The sequence below is a fragment of the Parasteatoda tepidariorum genome, chromosome 2 (assembly GCF_043381705.1).
Source record: "Parasteatoda tepidariorum isolate YZ-2023 chromosome 2, CAS_Ptep_4.0, whole genome shotgun sequence".
Lineage (NCBI taxonomy): Eukaryota > Metazoa > Arthropoda > Arachnida > Araneae > Theridiidae > Parasteatoda > Parasteatoda tepidariorum.
The window spans coordinates 67262698-67283957 of NC_092205.1; the positions used below are offsets into that span (position 1 = coordinate 67262698).

General features: G+C 31.4%; 1 protein-coding gene across 2 annotated transcripts in view; it reads left to right on the forward strand.

Annotated features, from left to right (window-relative positions):
* LOC107452733 (F-box/LRR-repeat protein 16-like) overlaps window positions 1-21260 on the forward strand; it is a 72285-nt gene that overhangs the window by 26332 nt on the left and 24693 nt on the right. Inside the window, exon 3 of one of the 2 annotated variants that reach the window (XM_071177687.1) lies at window positions 1569-1715. The exons of the other annotated variant lie outside the window; for it this stretch is intronic. Within the exon in view, the coding sequence (XP_071033788.1) occupies window positions 1569-1602 (34 nt within the window). The 3' untranslated portion in view covers window positions 1603-1715. Of the gene's footprint in view, window positions 1-1568; window positions 1716-21260 lie in introns of those variants that run through there. 2 annotated transcript variants of the gene reach the window in all.

Here is a 21260-nt window from a genome sequence, read left to right on the forward strand (position 1 = left end):
ATCAAACATCATTTTGAGTTTCATAAAATCTAAGCCCTCACGAAATTAAAATAAACTGGCTGTTAGATACCTATTTACGTTTTAATTTTCAACAATTAATAATATTCTTGCTACTAGATATTTGCATGTTCTATAATATCTTCCTCTTCTATTATTTACCACAACTTCGATACTGCCCATATTTTTAAACTCAAAAAGAATTTTTAAATATACAATGTTATATATTTTTGAATAATTTATGTACTTTCAATGTCGAGCAATATGATCATGTTCAAAAATGCTTACAAATAATCTAGGAAACGAATAAAGGTGAAAAACGACACGCCCAAAAATTCCACAAAGAAGTGGCAAACAGGTACTAGTATATTTCATTGTTAAATGTCAAAATATGTGCCAAATCCGTAGCTTAGGCAGAGAGCGTAATCTGAGTCGGCCAAACGCCTTTTCCTTGGAGAAGGTTAGAACGAGAGATGCAATTTCAACGTGGTTCGGTTGCTACGGCAACCGCATCATTTATTTTTCCAGAGGCTAAAGAAAAGACCAGCTGGCAATCTCGATATGGAATAACCTTGACCTTTGCACTCCATTTGTTCATGATTGAATTTTAGTTATTTAATTTCCTAATGCAAATACGAAATTTACTTACAAATTAAAATTTTTTAAAAATAACTTAAACAGAATACATTTTTTTTCCTGTTTCCCTAAGTTGTTAATTGAAAAAAGTTACATAAATATCCGTAATGAGTTTGTTTAAAGTATTTGAGCAAAATAACTCTTTAGACATTTCTTAAAAATTATCTAACACAAAATATAGTAAATGATATTTTACTGATTATTGCAAAATCAGCTCATTTACCATAGCAATTATCTAGTAAAACGTATCCTCTTTGATTAATGAATCATAGTATAATCCAGTAAGGATTACGTGTGTTCCTCTTATGCGGAACACAAATAACGTAATCTTTATCTCTATTAATTAAAACTTCCTGATTAATAGAGATAACTTCCTAATTAATTTCTATTAATTATAACTTCCAAATGATGTAACTTTAAATCCCTCCCTTTTCTTCTACTTGTCTCTCCACATGTTTTTTAAAAGATATCATCTACAATATCTTCTAAATCAGTGGTTCCCGAAAAGTGTTCAGCGGAACACTAGGGTTTCATAGAAATCTCACAGGGATTCCGAGAGTTTAAATTTCTTGTACCAACAATAATCTTCGAAACCTGTCGCTACATTTGTGTCCAAATAATAAACCATCATTCATTTGATTTTCTGATTATTTTTATGAAATTATTTAAGTAAAATACCAATAAAAAAAGAAATTAAAAAAATTCGTAAAAAATATTTCTTCTAATTACCTTGAACTGAATAAATAATGAAAATGATAATGCCTTTGTATTAAAAAAAATTCAGTCATTATTTCTCTTCGAACATTTCAATTCAAAGCAAAATGATCACATCCTAGAACAAAGAATTATATTTGTCTAATAACCATTGTCGGCGGTTATAAGAGTTTTTGTTTTGTTGTCAAAACTATATTTCAGCTTACTTTATTCATTTTCAGCTTGTGCATATACCAAAAACGAACTCGGAACTAGACTAGATGCCACTCCATTCCTTCGAATTCAACTGTTTGACATAAAATCTATAATTTTACGACTGTTATCGATAAAACGATTACTGAAAATTTTTTATTCTTCCTATTAAATATTATCAAAAAAAAATAATCTTTCTTTGGTTAATAATTCACGGCTACTAATTTTATTTATAAATTTGGATTTCCACCAAACCACCATTTTGGGTTCCCACATCCGAAAAAAATTGGCAACTGTTGCCTTACATCACTTATGAAACCCCTCCTCCATGTGTAATAAAATATATCCTCTGTCATAAAGGAATTATGGGATAGTTCCAAGTTAACCATGCAAATGGACTATGGATGTTTTCTTCTTATGTGTCTCACATATATTGAGCTCTCGTGTCGCTAATCTTTGCACTCTTCCTCTCCACTACGATGCCAAACGATATCAATTATTAAACCTCTCAAACGCATATCTTTATCAGTAATAAATATCACATTACAAAAATACATATCACTCTTTCCTATCCACTACGAAGTCAAACGATATCAATTATTAAACTTCGCAAATGCATATCTTTATCAATAATAAATATCACATTTAAAAAATATATGTCACTCTTTCCTCTCCACTACGAAATCAAACGATATCAATTATTAAACCTCTCAAACGTATATCTTTATCAATAATAAATATCACATTTAAAAAAAATTACTCTTTCTCTCCACTACAAAGTCAAACGATATCAATTATTAACCTCTCAAACGCATATTTTTATCAATAATAAATATCTCATTTCAAAAAAATAGATTACTCTTTGTTGAAGCCGGTATGTTGCTACGCCCGTTGGCTTCTTGGCGTCATTGTTATCAGCCAAGAGCCAGTTGATGTGAAACAACAAAAGAGCATACACGCTCCGCAGCGCTACCAGCGCACCCGCAAAATAAATAGTTTACAGTCCACGTTTGATTTTATATACACCCGCAAGCTATCGGCCAAACACTCTTTCTCTCCATTACAAAGTCAAACGATATCAATTATTAAACCTCTCAAACGCATATTTTTATCAAGAATAAATATCTCATTTTAAAAAAATATATCACTCTTTCTCTCCATTACGAAGTCAAACGATATCAATTATTAAACCTCTCAAACGCATATCTTTATCAATAATAAAAATCATATTTTAAAAAAATCACTCTTTATCTCCATTACAAAGTCAAACGATATCAATTATTAAACCTCTCAAACGCATATCTTTATCAATAATAAATATCACATTAAAAAGATATCTATCACTCTTTACTCTCCACTACGAAGTCAAACGATATCAATTATTAAACTTCTCAAACGCATATCTTTATCAATAATAAATATCACATTTTAAAAAATCACTCTTTCTATCCACTACAAAGTCAAACGATATCAATTATTAAACCTCTCAAACGCATATATATCAATAGTCAATATCACATTTAAAAAAAAGCCTATCACTCCTTCTCTCCAATACGAAGTCAAACGACATCAATTATTGAACCTCTCAAACGCATATCTTTATAAATAATAAATATCACATTCAGAAAAAATATTTATAAAAAAATTCAGCAAACTATTTGTGTATTTTTTTAACTATATGAAAAAAATTCTTGTTAATATTTAATATTTCTGATCTAGTATAGTGCTATTAATTTCATTAAAATTCAATTTTTTTTCAAGGAAAAAAATGGTTTATGTTCTTTTTATTTAATAACCATTCCTCTTTGACGATTAATGGCGGTTTCTCTTCGACGATTAATACCGATTCGTCTTGAACGATTGCTGGCGATTCCCCTTTGATGATTAATGACAAAAATTTGTAGATATTTTGAATTAAATTTTTCGACAAGATTTTAACCTTTTTATTCTTTTGAATAAATTTAATAAAAATATTCTTTAATTATTCCTTTATTTATTATAATCTTTCAACTTGGCTTTTTTTAACTTAATTTGAGGTTGAAAATCACACAAGCAATCGTTATAAACATCTTTTGCACCCTATTCTATTACAAAACTATAATATCTCCAAAATTCCTTTAGAAGTTTCTTCTTTTATCATATGTAAATAACTCAAAATATACGCATAATCACTCATATTTTTCTTCCTTATTCTCATCAAAAATAACGTAAAGTAATAAGTTCTAACAAAGTAGTTCTCTCTGAATCTATAAGCTATATCATAATTACTTTTCCAATACAGTTATAACGTAGTGTTACAGTAAGCGCGTAGAAATGCACGGGTGCCAAAAAATTTTCCTTTATCCAATTCCGTATAAATGGCATCATTCATATTGTGGCCTTAAAAGGAGATAGAAAAGCAATATTTTTCGTAAAAATATGTTTTATCGCCGTTTTATATCAGCATTTCTTGCTTGGGCTGTGTCGAATGTATTTGTATATATTTTAATGAAAGTGTTACACTTCTGTTTCATCAGACATTGCATTTCAATTTGTTTTTTTATCTATAAGTTGTGATTATACTAAAATTAATCTCGAACTGTGATTTTGAAATATACGTAGTAAAATGAAATGAGTTTATCATTTTAGATAATATACTTTGTAGCTAGAATCTGAATGTGTCTCCATTTTCAAAAAGGCTTTCCTTTTTGAGAAATTTTTTTTATGGGGGAGGGGTAGAGTTATATTGAGAATCTTTTCCCTAGTGAAGAAATTAAAGAACATCTATATATTTTCAAAAAAAAAAGAAAGAGAGAGAGAGAAGGAACGAGAAAACTGTTAGAAATATTTTATATTATTAGAAGTTTCTCGAAAAATGGCTAAATAACAGCATATTTAACTTTATTTTATTTTATAACCGTCGTTGAACATCTGACCCGATTTTTGGGTTTACGACTACTAATGTTCAACTCCATAGCCTTGTAATTTTGAACTCAATCCAGAAGACAAGGGAACTCCTGGATGAAGTATTGGGAGAAATTTGCCTTCGTGGAGGACTTTTTGATGGAACTAACCCGCATTTGCGTTACATGGAGAGGAAGGCCACGTAAACCTCCCACGGTTAGCCTGAAGGCAAGGGAACTCTAACCCATGATCCGTCTACCATTGAGGTATTTCACATCAGCACTGTGGTCAGTGCAAGCCGGATGCGGAATTCGTATCGACCAGCCATCGCCGGGATTGAACCCTGGTTCACCTCATTGGAAGGCGAACGCTCTATCCCCTGTGCCATCGCGACTCAACAGCATATTTCATTGTTATTTTACCTTGATCAACCGAAACAGTCAAATTATCATATAAAGATGGTATGTCAGCTGCAAGAAAAATCGCTGATTAACTCTTTTTTATGAAGTCATTTCGATCCTTGCAGCTGGGTATATTGTTTAACTGAAAAAGCTCATGTGTCCATCACATGAACATCTAAACGGGCATTCGAATCCCAGCATTGACGCCACAATATTTCTCCCATTCATTCAACACATCAAGTGTATCCCTTGTCCAGCACTCCTCAATTGGTGACACTGGTTGGAATCGAATGATCTCATTCACGCATAAATGGCAGCACCACACAGCTAGTTAGCATAAGTCTAGTCCCATCTCTCACGATAGATGGCACCACCAGATAAACTAAATAAGCTACATTACATGGTTCATATGCCAAAATACAGTTTACACACAACTTAACTTTAATGTCCAATTGAATTTCATTTTTATGGTTTTGAAACCACGCTAACTGTAAATGGGTACAAAACCGTGACGTTTTGCATATATGGTTTTTTAACTATACAATTTGAAAATGGTTACAAAACCGTAAAGATAAGGAAATGTTTCTATTCGTAAAGTTTACAGTTAATTGGACTGACTGACTTTTTTCGATTATTTTACCTTATTTCATTTACTTTACTTTAATTTTAAACAGAAAATAATTAAGTGTATGCAAAATTTGAGGTAGGGAAAGTGTAGAGAAAAAAAGTATAAGTGTATGGAAAAGGATAATAATAATTGAAAAATTTTATCTTAAAAGCAAAAAATTTCAATTCACTATATATAGCCGTATTATTAATGGCATGAAATGAAAAGACAAATTCGGAAATATAATGCAGAAAACTATTTTAACTAATTTAATATAATTAAATAAATACAAAATTAGAAGTGGGAAATTACATCGACCTCAGTACTGACGTAAAATATCCACAATTGTAAATGGGTAATGGGTTAGAGTTTCCTTGCCGTTAAGCTTACCGTCTGAGGTTTTCCTCTCCTTGTAACGCAAATGCTGGTTAATTCCATCAAAAAGTCCTCCACGAAAGCAAATTTCTCCCAATACTTGATCCGAGAATTCCCTTGTCTTCTGTATTGGGTTCAAAATTACAAGGCAATGAACTTAAAAATTAGTAGTCGTATAATAAAAATTGGGTCGACTGTTCAACAACGGTAATAAATTTCATTAAATTATCCGGTTGGACCGGTAACCCGGAACCAGCTGGGAAACAAATTAAATTTCTGCCAGGTAATTAAATTTATGCAATTAAATTTTTACCGGGTACCGGGTTTCAGNCTCTTGCGCGCCGAATCCAATCAATTAAAAATGAAAACTGTTGCCAGTGCGAGAAAAGAAATATCATCGGTTTTATTGATACATACATACATACGTACGTATTAGCGTTTTATATAATATAGATAGATGAAACATTTTTAATTAATAAATTGTTATTAAAATATTTTTAAACTATCCTACTTTTATTAGAAGCTGCAATGATAAATGCTGTTGATAATTTAAGTAAATTAAATGAAAAAGAATTAATTATAAATTTCTTTAAAAAAAAATTTAATTTAGCTTAAAAAAATCTAATGATAAGATCATAAGGTTCCTTTTTATAGGGCTAATAAATTTCCTTATTATTATATTTTGTCAATTCTTAATAGAAAATTATGCGTTTTTCATACTGTTTTGCATGGTTGTTATAAAACCCGACCGAGAGTCGCTGTGGCTCAGGGGCTAGAGCGCATGTCTCCCAATGAGATGACTCATCAAAGGCTGGTCGGTACGAATTCTGCATCGGGCTTACATCGACCACATTGTGACTTAAAAATATCCACAATGGTAGACTGGTAATGGGTTAGAGTCTCCTTGCCGTTAAGCTAACCGTCTGAGGTTTTCCTCTCCATGTAGCGTAAATGCTAGTTAATTCCATCAAAAAGTCCTCCTCGAAAGTAAATTTCTCCCAATACTTGATCCAAGAATTCCTTTGTCTTCTGTATTGGGTTCAAAATTACAAGGCTATGAACTTAAACATTAGTAGTCGTATACTCAAAATTGAGTCGACTGTTCAACAACGGTAATAAATTTCATTAAATTACCCGGCCGGACAGGTAACCCGGAACCAACTGGGTAACAAATTAAATTTCTGCCAGGTACCCGGAAACGTCCGGGTATGCAATTAAATTATTACCGGGTACCGGATTTCAGCATAATTTTAGAGCCCGGCACATCTTTTTTTTTTTTTTTAAGCCTATCTAGAGTAGTGTATAACTTGATATTTTGAAGCAAAGCTAATCTCATCTTTTCTCTTAAGTTTAAGAAACTTAAGTACGTGCCTTTCTAAATAACAGAACAAATTAAAAATTGGAATGAAAAAAAACAAAACAAAGTTAATATTATTCCCACAAAATATTCTTTAAAATAACTACGTTTTAAGAAATAATTACCCACTTTGTCGACGTACTCAAAATGCATAAACGTATCAAAGGAAGAGGTGTATTTTGGCCAGTTGCCACTTACAAAAATAATAAAAAGTATCCTTCCCCTCAAAACCACAAGAATTAGGTAAGTTGAGATGTTTTCTCATTTTTCATGCAAATTAATTGAATAAAATGGCTGAATTATTTTACAAGTCTTTGTCCTTTTCCTGATTTATTAAAAGACATTTTCACTGAATTCAAAGAGCTTAATTTTTACATCTCTCTAAAAGAAAAAAAATTATTTCCGAGATATTGGGTTTTAAAAAAAATTGAAGATTCTCAAATTTCAAAACGTTTCTTTTGTTGATAAAAGTTTTTAATTTAAAAATAAATTTAAAAAATATTTAAGAAATTTAAGTTTATTAAAAATAGACTGATTTAAAACTAATTCTAAAAACACTAAACAGAATAGTTGTAAGGAAAATTTAATCAGATAAATTAGTGAAACCAATTTAGAGTTGTTTAAAAAAGACTGAACAGAATTATAATCAATTTGCGTTAGAACTTATCGGACCAATTTACAAATGAATGCTGAAAGACAGCCTAACGGACTCTTGAATTTGTGACGTCATTCTGACTTTGCTCTTCAATAAGCTTTCTATCACTGGTCGGGAGCAGTGGTAACTCAGGGGACAGAGTGCTTGCCTCCCGATGAGGTGCCCAAGGTTCAAATCCCAGCGTTGGCTGGTAGATACGACTTCTGCCCCCTGCTCGCAACAACCACAGTACTGATGTAAAATATCCTCAATAGTAGACGGATCATGGGTTAGAATTCACTTTCTATCTGGCTAACCATGGGAGTTATTCGTAGTTTTCTTCTCTGTGTAACGCAAATGCGGGTTAATTCCATCAAAATGTCCTCTAAAAAGCTAGTTTGTTCCAATGCTTGATCCAGAAGTTCTCTTTTTATTTTATTTTATTACCGTCGTTGAACGTCGTAGAAATTGAAACCCACTTTATTTTCATTCTAAAGTTTCAACGTCTATAAAATTCACGTTGAACGTCGTGAATTTTATTACCGTCGTAGGTTTGCTACTACTAATGTTCAACTCCGTAGACTTGTAATTTTGAACCCAATCCAGAAGACAAGGGAACTCCTGGATCATGTATTGGGAGAAAATTACCTTCGTGAAGGACTTTTTGATGGAACTAACCAGCATTTGCGTTACATGGGGAGAACCACGAGAACCTCCTACGGTTAGCCTGACGGCAGGGGGACTCTGACCCATGATCCGTCTAGCACTGAGGATATTTCACGTCAGCACTGTGGTCGGTGCAAGCCGGATGCGGAATTCATATTGACTGGGATTCGAACCCGATTCGCCGTATTGGAAGGCGAACGCTCTAACCCCTGAGCCATCGCGGCTCCCAGGAGTTCTTTTGTCTTCTGGGTTGGGTTCAAAATTACAAAGCTACGGAGTTTAACATTGATGGTCGTACATTCAAAATTGGGTCGACTGTTTAACGCCCGTTGTAAAATAAAGAAATATTAACTTTATTAATTTGTGCATATTTCAATGAACTTTCTAATTGAAAATGTATCGTAAACATTCACAGAACTTTAAAAGGGGAAATTAACCCACTTTATTTTCATTCTACGGGGTAAGCATATAGAATGGAAAGAATGTCGATCAAATTTAATAACTTAAGATTGAATGAGTTGATTCAACAATTAAAGGAACTATAGAATGGTGAGAAATGGCATGCTCCCTTATGCTATGGTCTGTCGTCGATTCTTTCTTCATTGCTGGTTTGAAAAAAATTGATGAATGATAGATTTTTTTAAGTTTAGGACAATTGATTAGTTTACCTTTAGAATAACGTCTGCGATAACTGAACAGAAAAACTGTGAACAACTCCTGTGAGAGGTATGCTTAGAATTTGGAAAGCACGGCAATAACAGTTTGACCTCAGAATCAATTCAAACTCTAGTATCCTCATATTAACTGTCTATGGTCGCATAAAGTTTATACATGCACTATCTGCTAAAAAGTATTCAGACACCAACCTAAAGAACCTTATGTAGGGGTATTTTCTTGGTTTGGCCTGATTTCTTTACTTCTTGAGGGGTTTTTTCCTTAATTTTATTTTATATAACCAGCGTTGAACGGCCGACCCAATTTTGAGTTTACGAGTATCAATGTTCATCTCTATCCTTGTAATTTTGAACCCAGTCCAGGGGACAAAAGGACTCCTGGAACAAGAATTGGGTCAAATTAGATATAAGAGAGGGCTTTTTTGATGGAACTGACCTTCATTTGCTTTATATGGAGTGGAAAACCATGCAAACCTCCCACGGTTAGTCCAATGGCAAGGAGATTCCAATCCATGATAATTCTTGTGGTTTTAAACATGAAGTCTGAAATGTATCTGGACAATTCTGCTGACAGTTTTTTTTTTTCGGAAAAAACAATACATCTCATTTTTATGAGGAAAATAGTCTTGGAAAGAATTAGAAGAATTGGTTTTAGTAAGTTATGTGCCAACTTCTAACTGCACAATAAATAAGTGGCATCGACTTTCCATGCTACCAATTAATTTTTCCTTCATCAAAACTGTGAGCATATAGACTAGACACGAAGTAACTCTTGCCCCAACTCGTGTTATGACCCTGGAGGAGGACTCAAAGCAGAGAATTCTTATAGTTCGGACCAAATATTTTCTGTCGGATGCATCTCTAGAATATCCAACAGGTAGAATATTTATAATCCAGGAAATTCACGACGTGATAAAACTTTAACGCTGCTTTCTTTCCTCTATTAAAAGAGCATCAGAACCAACTGAATCACTAAAAAATTCGAACTCAGAGCTAGCTCTAAGGACACTATATTCAATATGCTATACTCAAACTAGTAACACTAACTCTTTCAGATATACAGGCGACATCCAACATGATGCCATCTTAGACAATCAAACGTCCCACAGTGAACTAATCAGACACGGTTTCCAGTACCAAAGTCAAGCATTACTGGCAGTAAGAGGATGGGTGACCACCTTGAATAGCCAGCGCAGGGATCAAGAATGTGTGTCATTGGTCCTCGTTAAACTGTTTTACCTTGAATTACTCGACTTCGCGTGCAGGTCAACGGGGCTATCCAAAACGGGTGAGCCATCCTCTATACATAGGATTAAAATTCTGATGGCATGTTTTCGGATCATCCTCAGGGATAGTTCCCAGACCGTCGCCAATAGCCCATTGTGCAACTCTAGTGCGACGCAAATAAAGTACCTGCATATCTAAAACAGCGGTTCTCAAATGATGTTCCGCGGAACCCTAGGGTTACGTGAAGAGGTAAACGGGTTCCGAGACTTGTTTTTAAAAAAATTTAGCGATTTTGAAACCTGTAATTATGTTCAAATTAAATCAATACCCATTATTTACTTAATATTTTGGTTGTCTTTACGATATAATTTAAAGCAAAATGTAAATAAGAAGGAAAAAAAAATAACACATTTTTGGGAAAAAATTTATAAATTTTCAAATAACAATGTATTGATTAAACTATAAAAAGGGCATGCATTTATAAAATATTGCTTTAACACTTCTCATTGCGCGTTTTAAATGAAATAACTAGATTGTTAATAAAGAAATATGTTTCCCTATTAACCATTTTCAACGTTTATAGCCATTCCATAGCCAACGTTAATAAACATTTTCAACTTTTTAGCTTTTATTTCAACGAAAACTATAATCCGGCTTATTTTATTCATTTTCAGCTTATGTTTATAGATCCAAAAAAAAATTCAGCTCCAGGACTGTGATATCAATTGTCAGATATAAGACCTAATTTAAAATTTTTAATGATAGAACGTAGATAAAATGACGTTATTCTTATTAAATATTTTCAAAATATAAAGTCTGTCTATCATTGGTTAATACTTTCTATGTACTTTAGTTATGAAGTAGAGTTAGCGTCGAAAGAATTTTGATCATTTAGGGTTCCATTGCCGAAGAAAATTGGGAACCGCTGCCCTAGACAATCCAATTTTCACTTCCATTATGGCAATTTCCTGGAATTTTCTACATAATCTTCATTTTCAAATTTCCCGGAAATTGGAGATTATGTAGAATATTCCTGGTTGATAGTTTTGTTTTGGAGTCAAGTATCTTTTACCTGCCCTCTAATGTCAGAGAATCAGTCATAATAGAAGTATAGAGAAAGCATTATGTATGCACAGCAGAGAGAATGTTTAGATCTACCTTAGCAGACAATTTGCCGCTTCCGAGTCCTTATCATGATCATTACATGAGTTGGATGAAAGGGTTACATACTGCCTGATCTTCGCATCCCATTTTAGTGTCCGAAAATTTAATAAGCAGCATGAAAAGTGGAAGTCACCAGTGTGTCACAGTTAAGGATAGAACCGCCAGATTCTAGTTCTTTAGAATCTAGTTCTAGTTTAGAACCAGATTCTAGTTCTCCCCTATCTCTTCCGCCAGAAGAGTTAGAACAGTCAGTTCTAGTTCTTCGTCTGCAGTTTTTTTTTTTATATATATATACAAAACTGTGATTCACTGTTTTCTTTCAGAAAATTTTTCTGCTAAGCGTTTAATTATGCTTGTGTCACGCAAATTTCTATATTGTATTCATTAAAGAAATGTTTAGAACACATTTCGTTCAAATGTCTTGTCTCTATGTTTATTCAGGACAAACAGGAAACAGGCTATACCGTAACTTTTGGAGAGCTATATTTAGATTCAAGAAACTAAAACCAATTGCAATATTTAACGAATTACATTCAATAAACATCAAAAAGTATAATGTTCTTAAAACTTTCAAAACTTTAGCTTCTCGTGGCAACGGCAGTCTTCTCCTTCTCCATTCATAGGAATTCTTTTTCGTTTTTTGTTGATTCTGATCTTGACTGAGAAACTTTGATGAATGGACAGTTTATTAGACAAAAGTGATTCTTTAAATGTCGCAATCGATGGACCGTCGGGGGTGGATGATATGGCGCCCCTGAGTCGACCTCCTTTTCTTTGGGACGCGCCGCCGCCCTATCTTGTTTCTATAGCAACTGTGTTTCGATCCTTCTTGCTCCTCAGCGATTTATTTTGGTGAATACTTTCTTTTCACGGTCATTCTTCACTCATTCAATTAACCGGTCACCTCCCCTTCAAAGATTACTCCTCCCCCTTCCCTAACACCCAGGCGAATCTTAAGAAAATTATCCGCCTAAGGTTTCATTCGACTTGATTGGAGATAGATTAAGTAACATGGAGATGAGGTTTGGAACATTTATTTTTAGCTCCAAAGAAGAAAAAAAAGGACGAAACTTGTTCTTGTAATTTTTAGTAATTTTATTATAAAATTCTAAGAAGAGTTATAATCCTATTGCTTCCTAATTAACTACGATGTATGCATCAAATTTGATTAGCAATTTCTGTTTTTTATAGTTGCGCACTAACATACTCACAATAATTTTTTTTAAAAATAGATAAAGCAAAAAAAGTGCACAGAGACGATGTAAGGCATTAAACCCAATCACCTCGGTTTACAAGTGACGCTCACTGTGTATTTTATTTTATTTACTTATTTATTTATTTATTTAAAATAATAAAGCGTAGTAGAAAAAATTATTTGCTCTCAGTTGATTTCGGAAAGAACCAGTGCAATAAAAACTACAGCAAATGACAATACACTTACTGTAGATATCAGGTAAGGTTGGTTAACTTGCCTAATAAAAAATTCCCAGACATCAAAAACGTATGATCAGTTTTTAATTTTCAGTCCCTTTTTAGTTTTGTATTTAATGCAATAAATAAATCGTTTATAATCGTCAGTAAATCAGTTAAAGTAATCGTTACTGAATGGGAATTTAACACCACATTTCTGGCACAAATATTTCCATTTAATCCCAGGGAGGACTGGTTGATGCAAATTCTTCACCAGGCTCGCACTGACCACGGTGCTGACGCAAAATATCCTCACTGGTACATAGATTAGAGGTTACAGTCTCTTGCCGTCAGGCTAATCGTGAAAGGTTTTCCTCTGCAGGCAAATGCGAGTTAGTTTCATCAAAAAGTCCACCACAAATGCAAATTTTCCAATACTTGATCTAGGAGTTCCCTTGTTTTCTAGATTGGGTTCAAAATTACAAGGCTACGGAGATGAACATTAGTAGTCGTAAAGTCAAAATTGGGTCTGCTGTTCAACGACGGTTATAAAATAAAATAAAATAGCCCATTGTGCGAGTTAGTTTGTATTGTAGTTTTTAACTTTAACTCTTTAACGATTTTGATAATTGCAAACGTCTAAGTCAAATTTCTATTTAAAAATTTCACTTTCCAATTGACAATATTATTTTTAAAATTATTTACTCCTCTCTTCGTAAAAAATTCGAGGCAGCTACCTATATGCGTTTTTGATGTTAGTAAAAACATTACGTTTTAATTATGCACTCCATTTGGAAAATGTAATTTATTGCCTGCGTTTTTAGAGAGGTGTTCAAAGAAATTAATAAATATTTTTAAGCTTATTTACTTACGTTCTAAGCATTACACATATTTGTACATTTATGTACTTATGTTTAGCACATTGAAAATTTAATTTTATTTTAAGAAATATCAAATAATGGACACACATGCTAATACTTTAATATTAATAATTTCTAATTGTGATTAGAAATTATGGAATTTAAAAGACGCGTTTTATAATTTCTAATTGTGATTAAAAATTATTCAATTTCCATTTTCCGGGAAATTCATTTTCTTAAAAAAAGTTCTGTAAAGAACTTTTTACAATGGTGTGTTACAATCGTAACATTTTCCGTATTTCTATATGTAAGACATTTCTCGTGCTTTAACGTTTCCTACGACTGATGAACTTGCTTAGAATTTAATATTTTTATGAATTTCGAAGAATATATTTAATAGTTTATAAAAACATGAAAGAAAAACTTAATAAACAGTTATTTATTTATAAATGATATGGTACTTTTAGATGCGTCTTTGGTATGTTACAATCGTAAAATTGTCCTTATTTCTAAATTTAAGAAGTTTTACGTGCTTCTTTATTTCCTGTGGTTGATGAGCTTGTTTTAGAACTTCATATTTTTATAAATTTCGGAAAATTTCATTTATTTATAAAACATGTGGTATTTTCAGGTACTTCTTTCGTATTTCGGTACTAAATGTAAGAGGTTTTTAGTGGTTTTGCTTTTCATTTTTATAAATTTCAAAGAATACATTCAATAGTTTAAAAAAGCAAGAAGGAAAATTTTATTAGTTTCTTTATTTATGAAACATATAGTATTTTCAGAAACTTCTTCATTTGTACTTTACAATCATAAAATTGTTATTATCTCCAAATTTAAGAAGTTTCTCATACTTCTACGTTTCATTTTTATAAATTTTTAAGAATATATTTTATAGTTTAAAAAAGTAAAAAGGAAAATTTTATTTATTTATAAAACATAAAGTAATTTCAGATACTTCTTTGGCACGTCACAATCGCAAAATTGTCTTTATTTCTAAATATAAAAAGTTTATCGTATTTCCTGCGGTTGATGAACTCGTTTGGAACTTTATATTTTTCTAAATTTCGAAAAATATATTTCGCAATGAGAAAAAAAAAATTTTTTTTCTTTATTTATAAAACAAGTGGAATTTTCACATACTTCTTTGGTAAGTAACAATCGTAACTTATCTTATTTATTTCCAAATTTAAGAAGTTTCTCGTGCTTTTGCATTTCTATTTTATAAATTTCGCAGAACTTATTTTAATGTGAAAAAAACAAAGTTTTTTCCTTTTATTAATTTATAAAACATATGGTATTTTTACATACTTCTTTAGTACGTTACAATCGTAAAATTGTCATTATTTCTAAATTTATGAAGTTTCTCGTGCTTCTGTATTTCATTTATTTCATTTTCATGAATTTCGAAGAATATAATTTTCATAGTTTAAAAAACAAAACAAAAAGGTAAGTTTTATTTACTTATAAAACGTACGGTATTTTCAGGTACACCAGTACGTTACAATAGTAATATTCTCCTTAACTCCAAATTTAAGAAGTTTCTCGTGCTTCTGTATTTCCTGCGGTTGATGAACTTGTTTAGAACTTCATATTTTTACAAATTTTTGAAAAATATATTTTATAGTTTAAAAAAAAGGAAAAGTTTTATTCTTTTATTTATTTATAAAACATATGCCTCTCGTCCTTTTATTTACACGGTTCGTTTTATGCTTCAAATTCTGGCACGGTTCCTATGTAAGCAACACTTATGGCTGAACTCGCATGAATGGTTGCCAAATAAATAACCACTGACCAAATAACGAACAAAACTATTCTGTTTCACAATGAAATAAAAAAAGAATCGCATAATTTAGAGAATGACGCCTAGAATCAGAAGTTGTAAAAATGAAGCTAGATGAAATATTTATTTTCATGTACTGTCCGCGAAATAAGAAATGAATCTCCCTTGAATAATACTATAATTTTCAGGTACTAGTTATGAAATGACACATAAAAAATTTCTAAATTAGAGTTGTCAAAAACTCTTCTTAGAAAAAACAGTGTAACTTTGAACCGAACAGTAACTTAAGCAAATTCAGACGATAGTTAAGTAATTAAAATTTATGATTTCATACTGTACAACCTGCATCGCCTTGAATAATGCTCTAATTCTCTAATTTTCAGGTACTAGTTATGAAATGAAGCGTAAAAAATTTCAAAATTAGAGTTGTCAAAAACTCTTCTTAAAAAAAAAGTTTAACTTTGAACCGTAATAACGGTAAATTAAACAAATTCAGACGATAGTTAAGTAATTACAATTCATGATTTCGTATTGTGCAACTTGCATCGTCGATAATGCAATTATCTATCAACTCATAAAAGTGAAATTAAAATCATAAAAGTTTTGACGATATTGACAGAATAAGGGTGAAAAATATAGGTTCTATGAGAACGTGATTGAAATTTGTAAATTCGGAAATGCAGCACTTTATTAGTACTTGTAACTCTTTCCAAAAAATCCAATTTCACAAAAACGCAATAAAAGTTTCCATCAAATGTTAAAAATAAAAATTTTGGAAAACCAAAATTGGAGATTAGATGTTCCTTCTTAAAACTACTGGATATGTAAGAAAAGTTGACTTTACTTGTATGGTTCCATAACAGTATAAGTGCGTCCCAATCTCAAAATACAAGTTAAATCATAACATGACAGCACAGGTGAATCTAACGTTCAAATTACTATTGCCATCGCTACTTTTTAATAACTTTGTTAAATGGCGAACTTATATTGTCTTCTAAAATTTAATATTTGAAAATACTTTATGAAAACATTCGAATGGAAAAAAATTTATCTAAATATACGGTTACTTTTAACTTTAAATTTTTAAAACTTGTTCTAAAAATTGTTAATTTTCTCTAAGTTCATTTAAACTTTCCATTCAATCAGCAGTGATTGAACCATTTCATTCACGTGTTCTTACACCCCTGTTCCACGTGACATTTTCTTCAACTTTCAAAACTTCTGGTAGAAGTTTTGTTCGCAAAACTTTTCCATATGTCTGCACACCATTCGTCTCTACCAAATCAACGCTCCAAGTTTTTTCACCACTTCAGAACAAAGTTTTAAAAGTTTTCTTTTTTTTTAAAAAATGAATAAACAAACAAATAACCACGGTCAACCGAATCGGAGTCAAAACCAATCGATTTATCGTCCTTTGACGTCAGGAAGTTGGAATCGATGAATTCTGACGTCATACTAGTATTCAGTGACGTCAGAAGTTCCAAACAAGGTCGTTCAGTTCTACTTTGTGAATGCCCTCTGACGTCACAACGGTATGTTATCGTGACTTGCTCTTGAAATAAAGGGGAAGGGGTGAGAAAATAGTGAAATATGAGCATTCAGATTTTAACAATGAAATTCCTGGCGCCATTTTGTAAAAAAATAATTCAAACATTCTGAAAGTTCATTCAAGAATTTTAGTCCGCTTTAATAAAGTTTTAATTCATAATATGTATTTTTTTAATGTTTTAATTAACTGTTGAGGGCAAAATCAACCTTTAAATAGTCTTTTATTTGTAAATAAAATAGCTTTCACCGAAAAATTTCGGGTATATCCTACTCACTATTCCTTTTAAATCTCGTTTCAACTAATAAAGAAAATTGAGTATATTCCTTCGTTAACAATGAGCAACGATAACAGTTTCTGAAAAATTCTGGAAAAAAAATTATCATATTCTTTCAAATGATCAATAAACACGAACTCACAATAATATTATGTAAATTATTTACAAAAATATTTGAGAAATGGGCATTTTCTACTGGACATTAGACAGTGGATTTTCCGATCTCTGTTAAAACTGCAGCATCAAATTTACGCTAAATAACAGTTCAATTTCAGCTGTGATACTCATTGTTTGCTTCCAATTTCATCTGTATACATATCCGTAATGAAGATATTAATTGCCTTAGAAAAATTAAAAATGTTGATAACGTATATGATTCGAAACAGTAAATTAAAAGAAAAAAAATACCCGGTTGATCTCTAAAGATTTCATCATAATCGAAGCAACTGGGTAACTTGCAATGAGTCAGGTGATTGCGTCTAATCACGTGGTTGTGCATGGCAAATTAACGTTACAACTTTGATGCTTTATTACCAAGGAATACACATTAATGTAGTTTTCAGTGCTTTTAAAAAATCTAACCGATAATACAGACTGCGAGATAAGTTTTATCAAGAATTTAAATAAATGAGAAATAGACGATTGCAATCTTTTTCAATGTGTATACATACTCTTACTATGTTGGTGTATATATATAATATGTATCATACATTTATTTTTGCAAATTCAAGGGAAAATATTAATAAACGTCGAATTTCAAGGTTAAGCCTTAGCTTAGACAGCACATACAAATTTAACTCACCCTAACAACAAAGATGCATTAATTTAAATCATCTCTTTATTACCAAAAAAATTTGAATCAATCCTATTTGAATTTATTCATTAACAAACTACAATTAGAAATACAAGCATTTTTTGGACACTTGACAAAGAGGCAGAATAATAACTTTAAACGGAAAAAAGATTATTAATTTCCATAATTTTTATTCATTTATTCATATGAAGCCCCATTATTCTAGTTTGTGTTCTCTAAGAAAAAGAAGAAAATGAATACATTTGGAAGACTCGGGTACCTTATAATAATGTATCATGTTCATTTTTTTTTATCAATAAGAATAATTTTAAATAAAAGAGCTTATTTAATTATTCCAAGCATGGAATTTCGGTAGAACTTTGTTTCACATATACAATTCCCTAGTTCAATTTGGTGCAATAAAATGGCAGAAAAAGAATTTCAAATTACTGCGACTTTTGGCAATCCTTTTTATTCAACTTGGCGCAATTAAATGGGAGATAAAGTATTGCCAAATAAATGTGACCTCTAGCAACCCTTCTATTGTTTTCTTCAATGTAGGGGGCTTGTGCTTACCTATCAATTCCAACTTTTTCATTAATAATTTTAAATGCGTGACTTATTTTTGACCAACTTCGCGATTTCAAACTTCACCATTTTCCAAAATTTTTTTATCATTGGTAATCCGATATTGAACACGTACATTATAAAACGTACACGATAAAACACGTACACGATAAAATAAAATATCTTGTTCTATGCTTTCAAACTCTGCATTTATTCAACTTCTGCTCTATTAATTTAATTTTTGTATAATATGTAATTTGAATAGTTTATATTGAAAGCAAAGCTACAATTTTGAGATTCCACTAGATAAAGATACCTTAAGGAATGATATGCACTGACAACCATATTTGAAGGCAAACCAGTGGCCTGGTTTAGGTCACAACCAATCATAGAATGTTATCTGTACGTCGTTCGTAACTCTAACACTACTTTAGATTAATCACAGACAAATATATAAAAGAGTTTTTAGTCTAATGCTAAAGCATATAAAAAAAAAACGGTGCGTTTTATTTGTTATTATTTTTTTATCAATGCGCAGCAAAATAGCAACAATCTGGTCCAAACGATTTAAGCGCGATGCTACGGAAAAAATATTAACTATCTGTGAGATTGATGATTTGATGGGGTTTAATCGTTTTCTTTTATTATTTTTAATTGAATTTACTAAGTTCATTTATAATCGTTTGGTCGTTTGTTTTATTTTAGTTCTGTGAAATGCTGTTAACTCGTTAAGGATGTCGTTTGTTAATGAAAACAAAAATACATTTTGCAAAATAAATTACGATTTATTTTAAATATTTTTATTTCTCATCATTTTTCTTCTTATATTTATTTCAATGTTGAATTTAATTCATATTAACAGGAAGGGAATGCACGATTAATCCTTTTAATTAAACTAATGAAAGAATAAATATGGAAAAGCGTAATGAATGTAATTTTTTTTCCCTGTATACAGAATTTATTATATAAAAGAATATAAGTAGATAACAGTAAATAAAAATGTGAAAGAAATACATTTTACGTTTTATAGAACTAAGATGGAAAATAAAAGATTTAAATTTGATCAGACAATTTTATGTTTCAACATAAATTCTCAATTACAAAATATTTATTAAAAAAAAAAGCAAACCTAAATTCACGCAATCCAATCTTAATTCAATAATTTTGATTGAAATAATGCATAAAAACTGAATTTTAAAACAATAAATCCCAAAGAATTATTATTCATTCATGCGATAAAAATAATCGAAAAGGAGAGGAGAAAAGAAATATGACAAAGACGCGACATAATATAACATAGAGTGTTAACTATTCATATCTACTGAATTAACAAACCGTTTCCGTAAAGTATTGCTAGATGGCGTTGTAGGCAGGTGGGTCAGGAGAAACTTCAAGAAAAGAGTCGTTATGACATCAGACTGGATCGTCGTTAAATATTATAGTTCATGATGCATAGAATCTAGTACGTTAGAAGTAAATATTTTCGTATTGTGAATCAGAAGTTATTTCCGCTGTTTAACTTTCGCTTATACTACAATGGATGATTTTATAACCGTCGTTGAATATTGATTTTATGACCGTCGACCCAATTTTATGGTTTTACGATTACTAATGTTCCTTGTAATTTTGAGCCCAATCCAGAAGACAAAGGAACTCCTGGATCGAGTATTGGGAGAAATTTGCCTTCGTGTAGGACCTTTTGATGGAGCTAACCCGCATTTGCGTTACATGGAGAGGAAGACCACGAGAATCTCTCACGGTTAGCCTGACGCAAGGAGACTCTAACCTATGATCCGTGAATCACGTTTCAATAACCAATCAGGATCGAGATACCTGCACTACGTCACTTGCAGGTATCTCGATTCTGATGGTGTCGAACCTGATTGGCTTCTGAATCGACAAATGCTGCAATTTACCCACGATGACGTCACGTGTAGGCATCCAGTTTAACCACTCAATAATGATTTTGGGTTGTGGAAAACAAAAACAGTCAGAAATTACTTTTCCGAAGCACCCGTGCACGCTATGTAACGTATTTTCCAAACACTTTATTTCAAATATACAATTTGTTTTTGTAAGAAAATGTGCGTGATCAACTTTTGCACTTACTCCTCTCTGAAATAATGCGAAAGAAAATATCCAATTTTGTTCAAATCTTTAAGTCACGCTTTCAACTTTACGTGCTATCTTCGTGCGTTATTACTTTTACGTAGAAAGAAAAACTTTTTATAAGTAAAACTCAAAATCTCGTGCTTTCTTTCTTTCAAGTAATTCGTTTATATGGTGATATAAACATGTCTCAGTCACTTTCAAGGGAAAAATATATATATTTCAAAATAGTAAAAATATGTGTAAGATGCAATAATTGATGCAATTAAATAGTTTAAAATTATAATTAAAATAACGGGCAATGTATTAAAATGAAGAATTTTTATTAATTTTGAACGGGTTTGTCAATTTTGAAATCTGTAATCTTTTCCAAATTTAATATTACTGA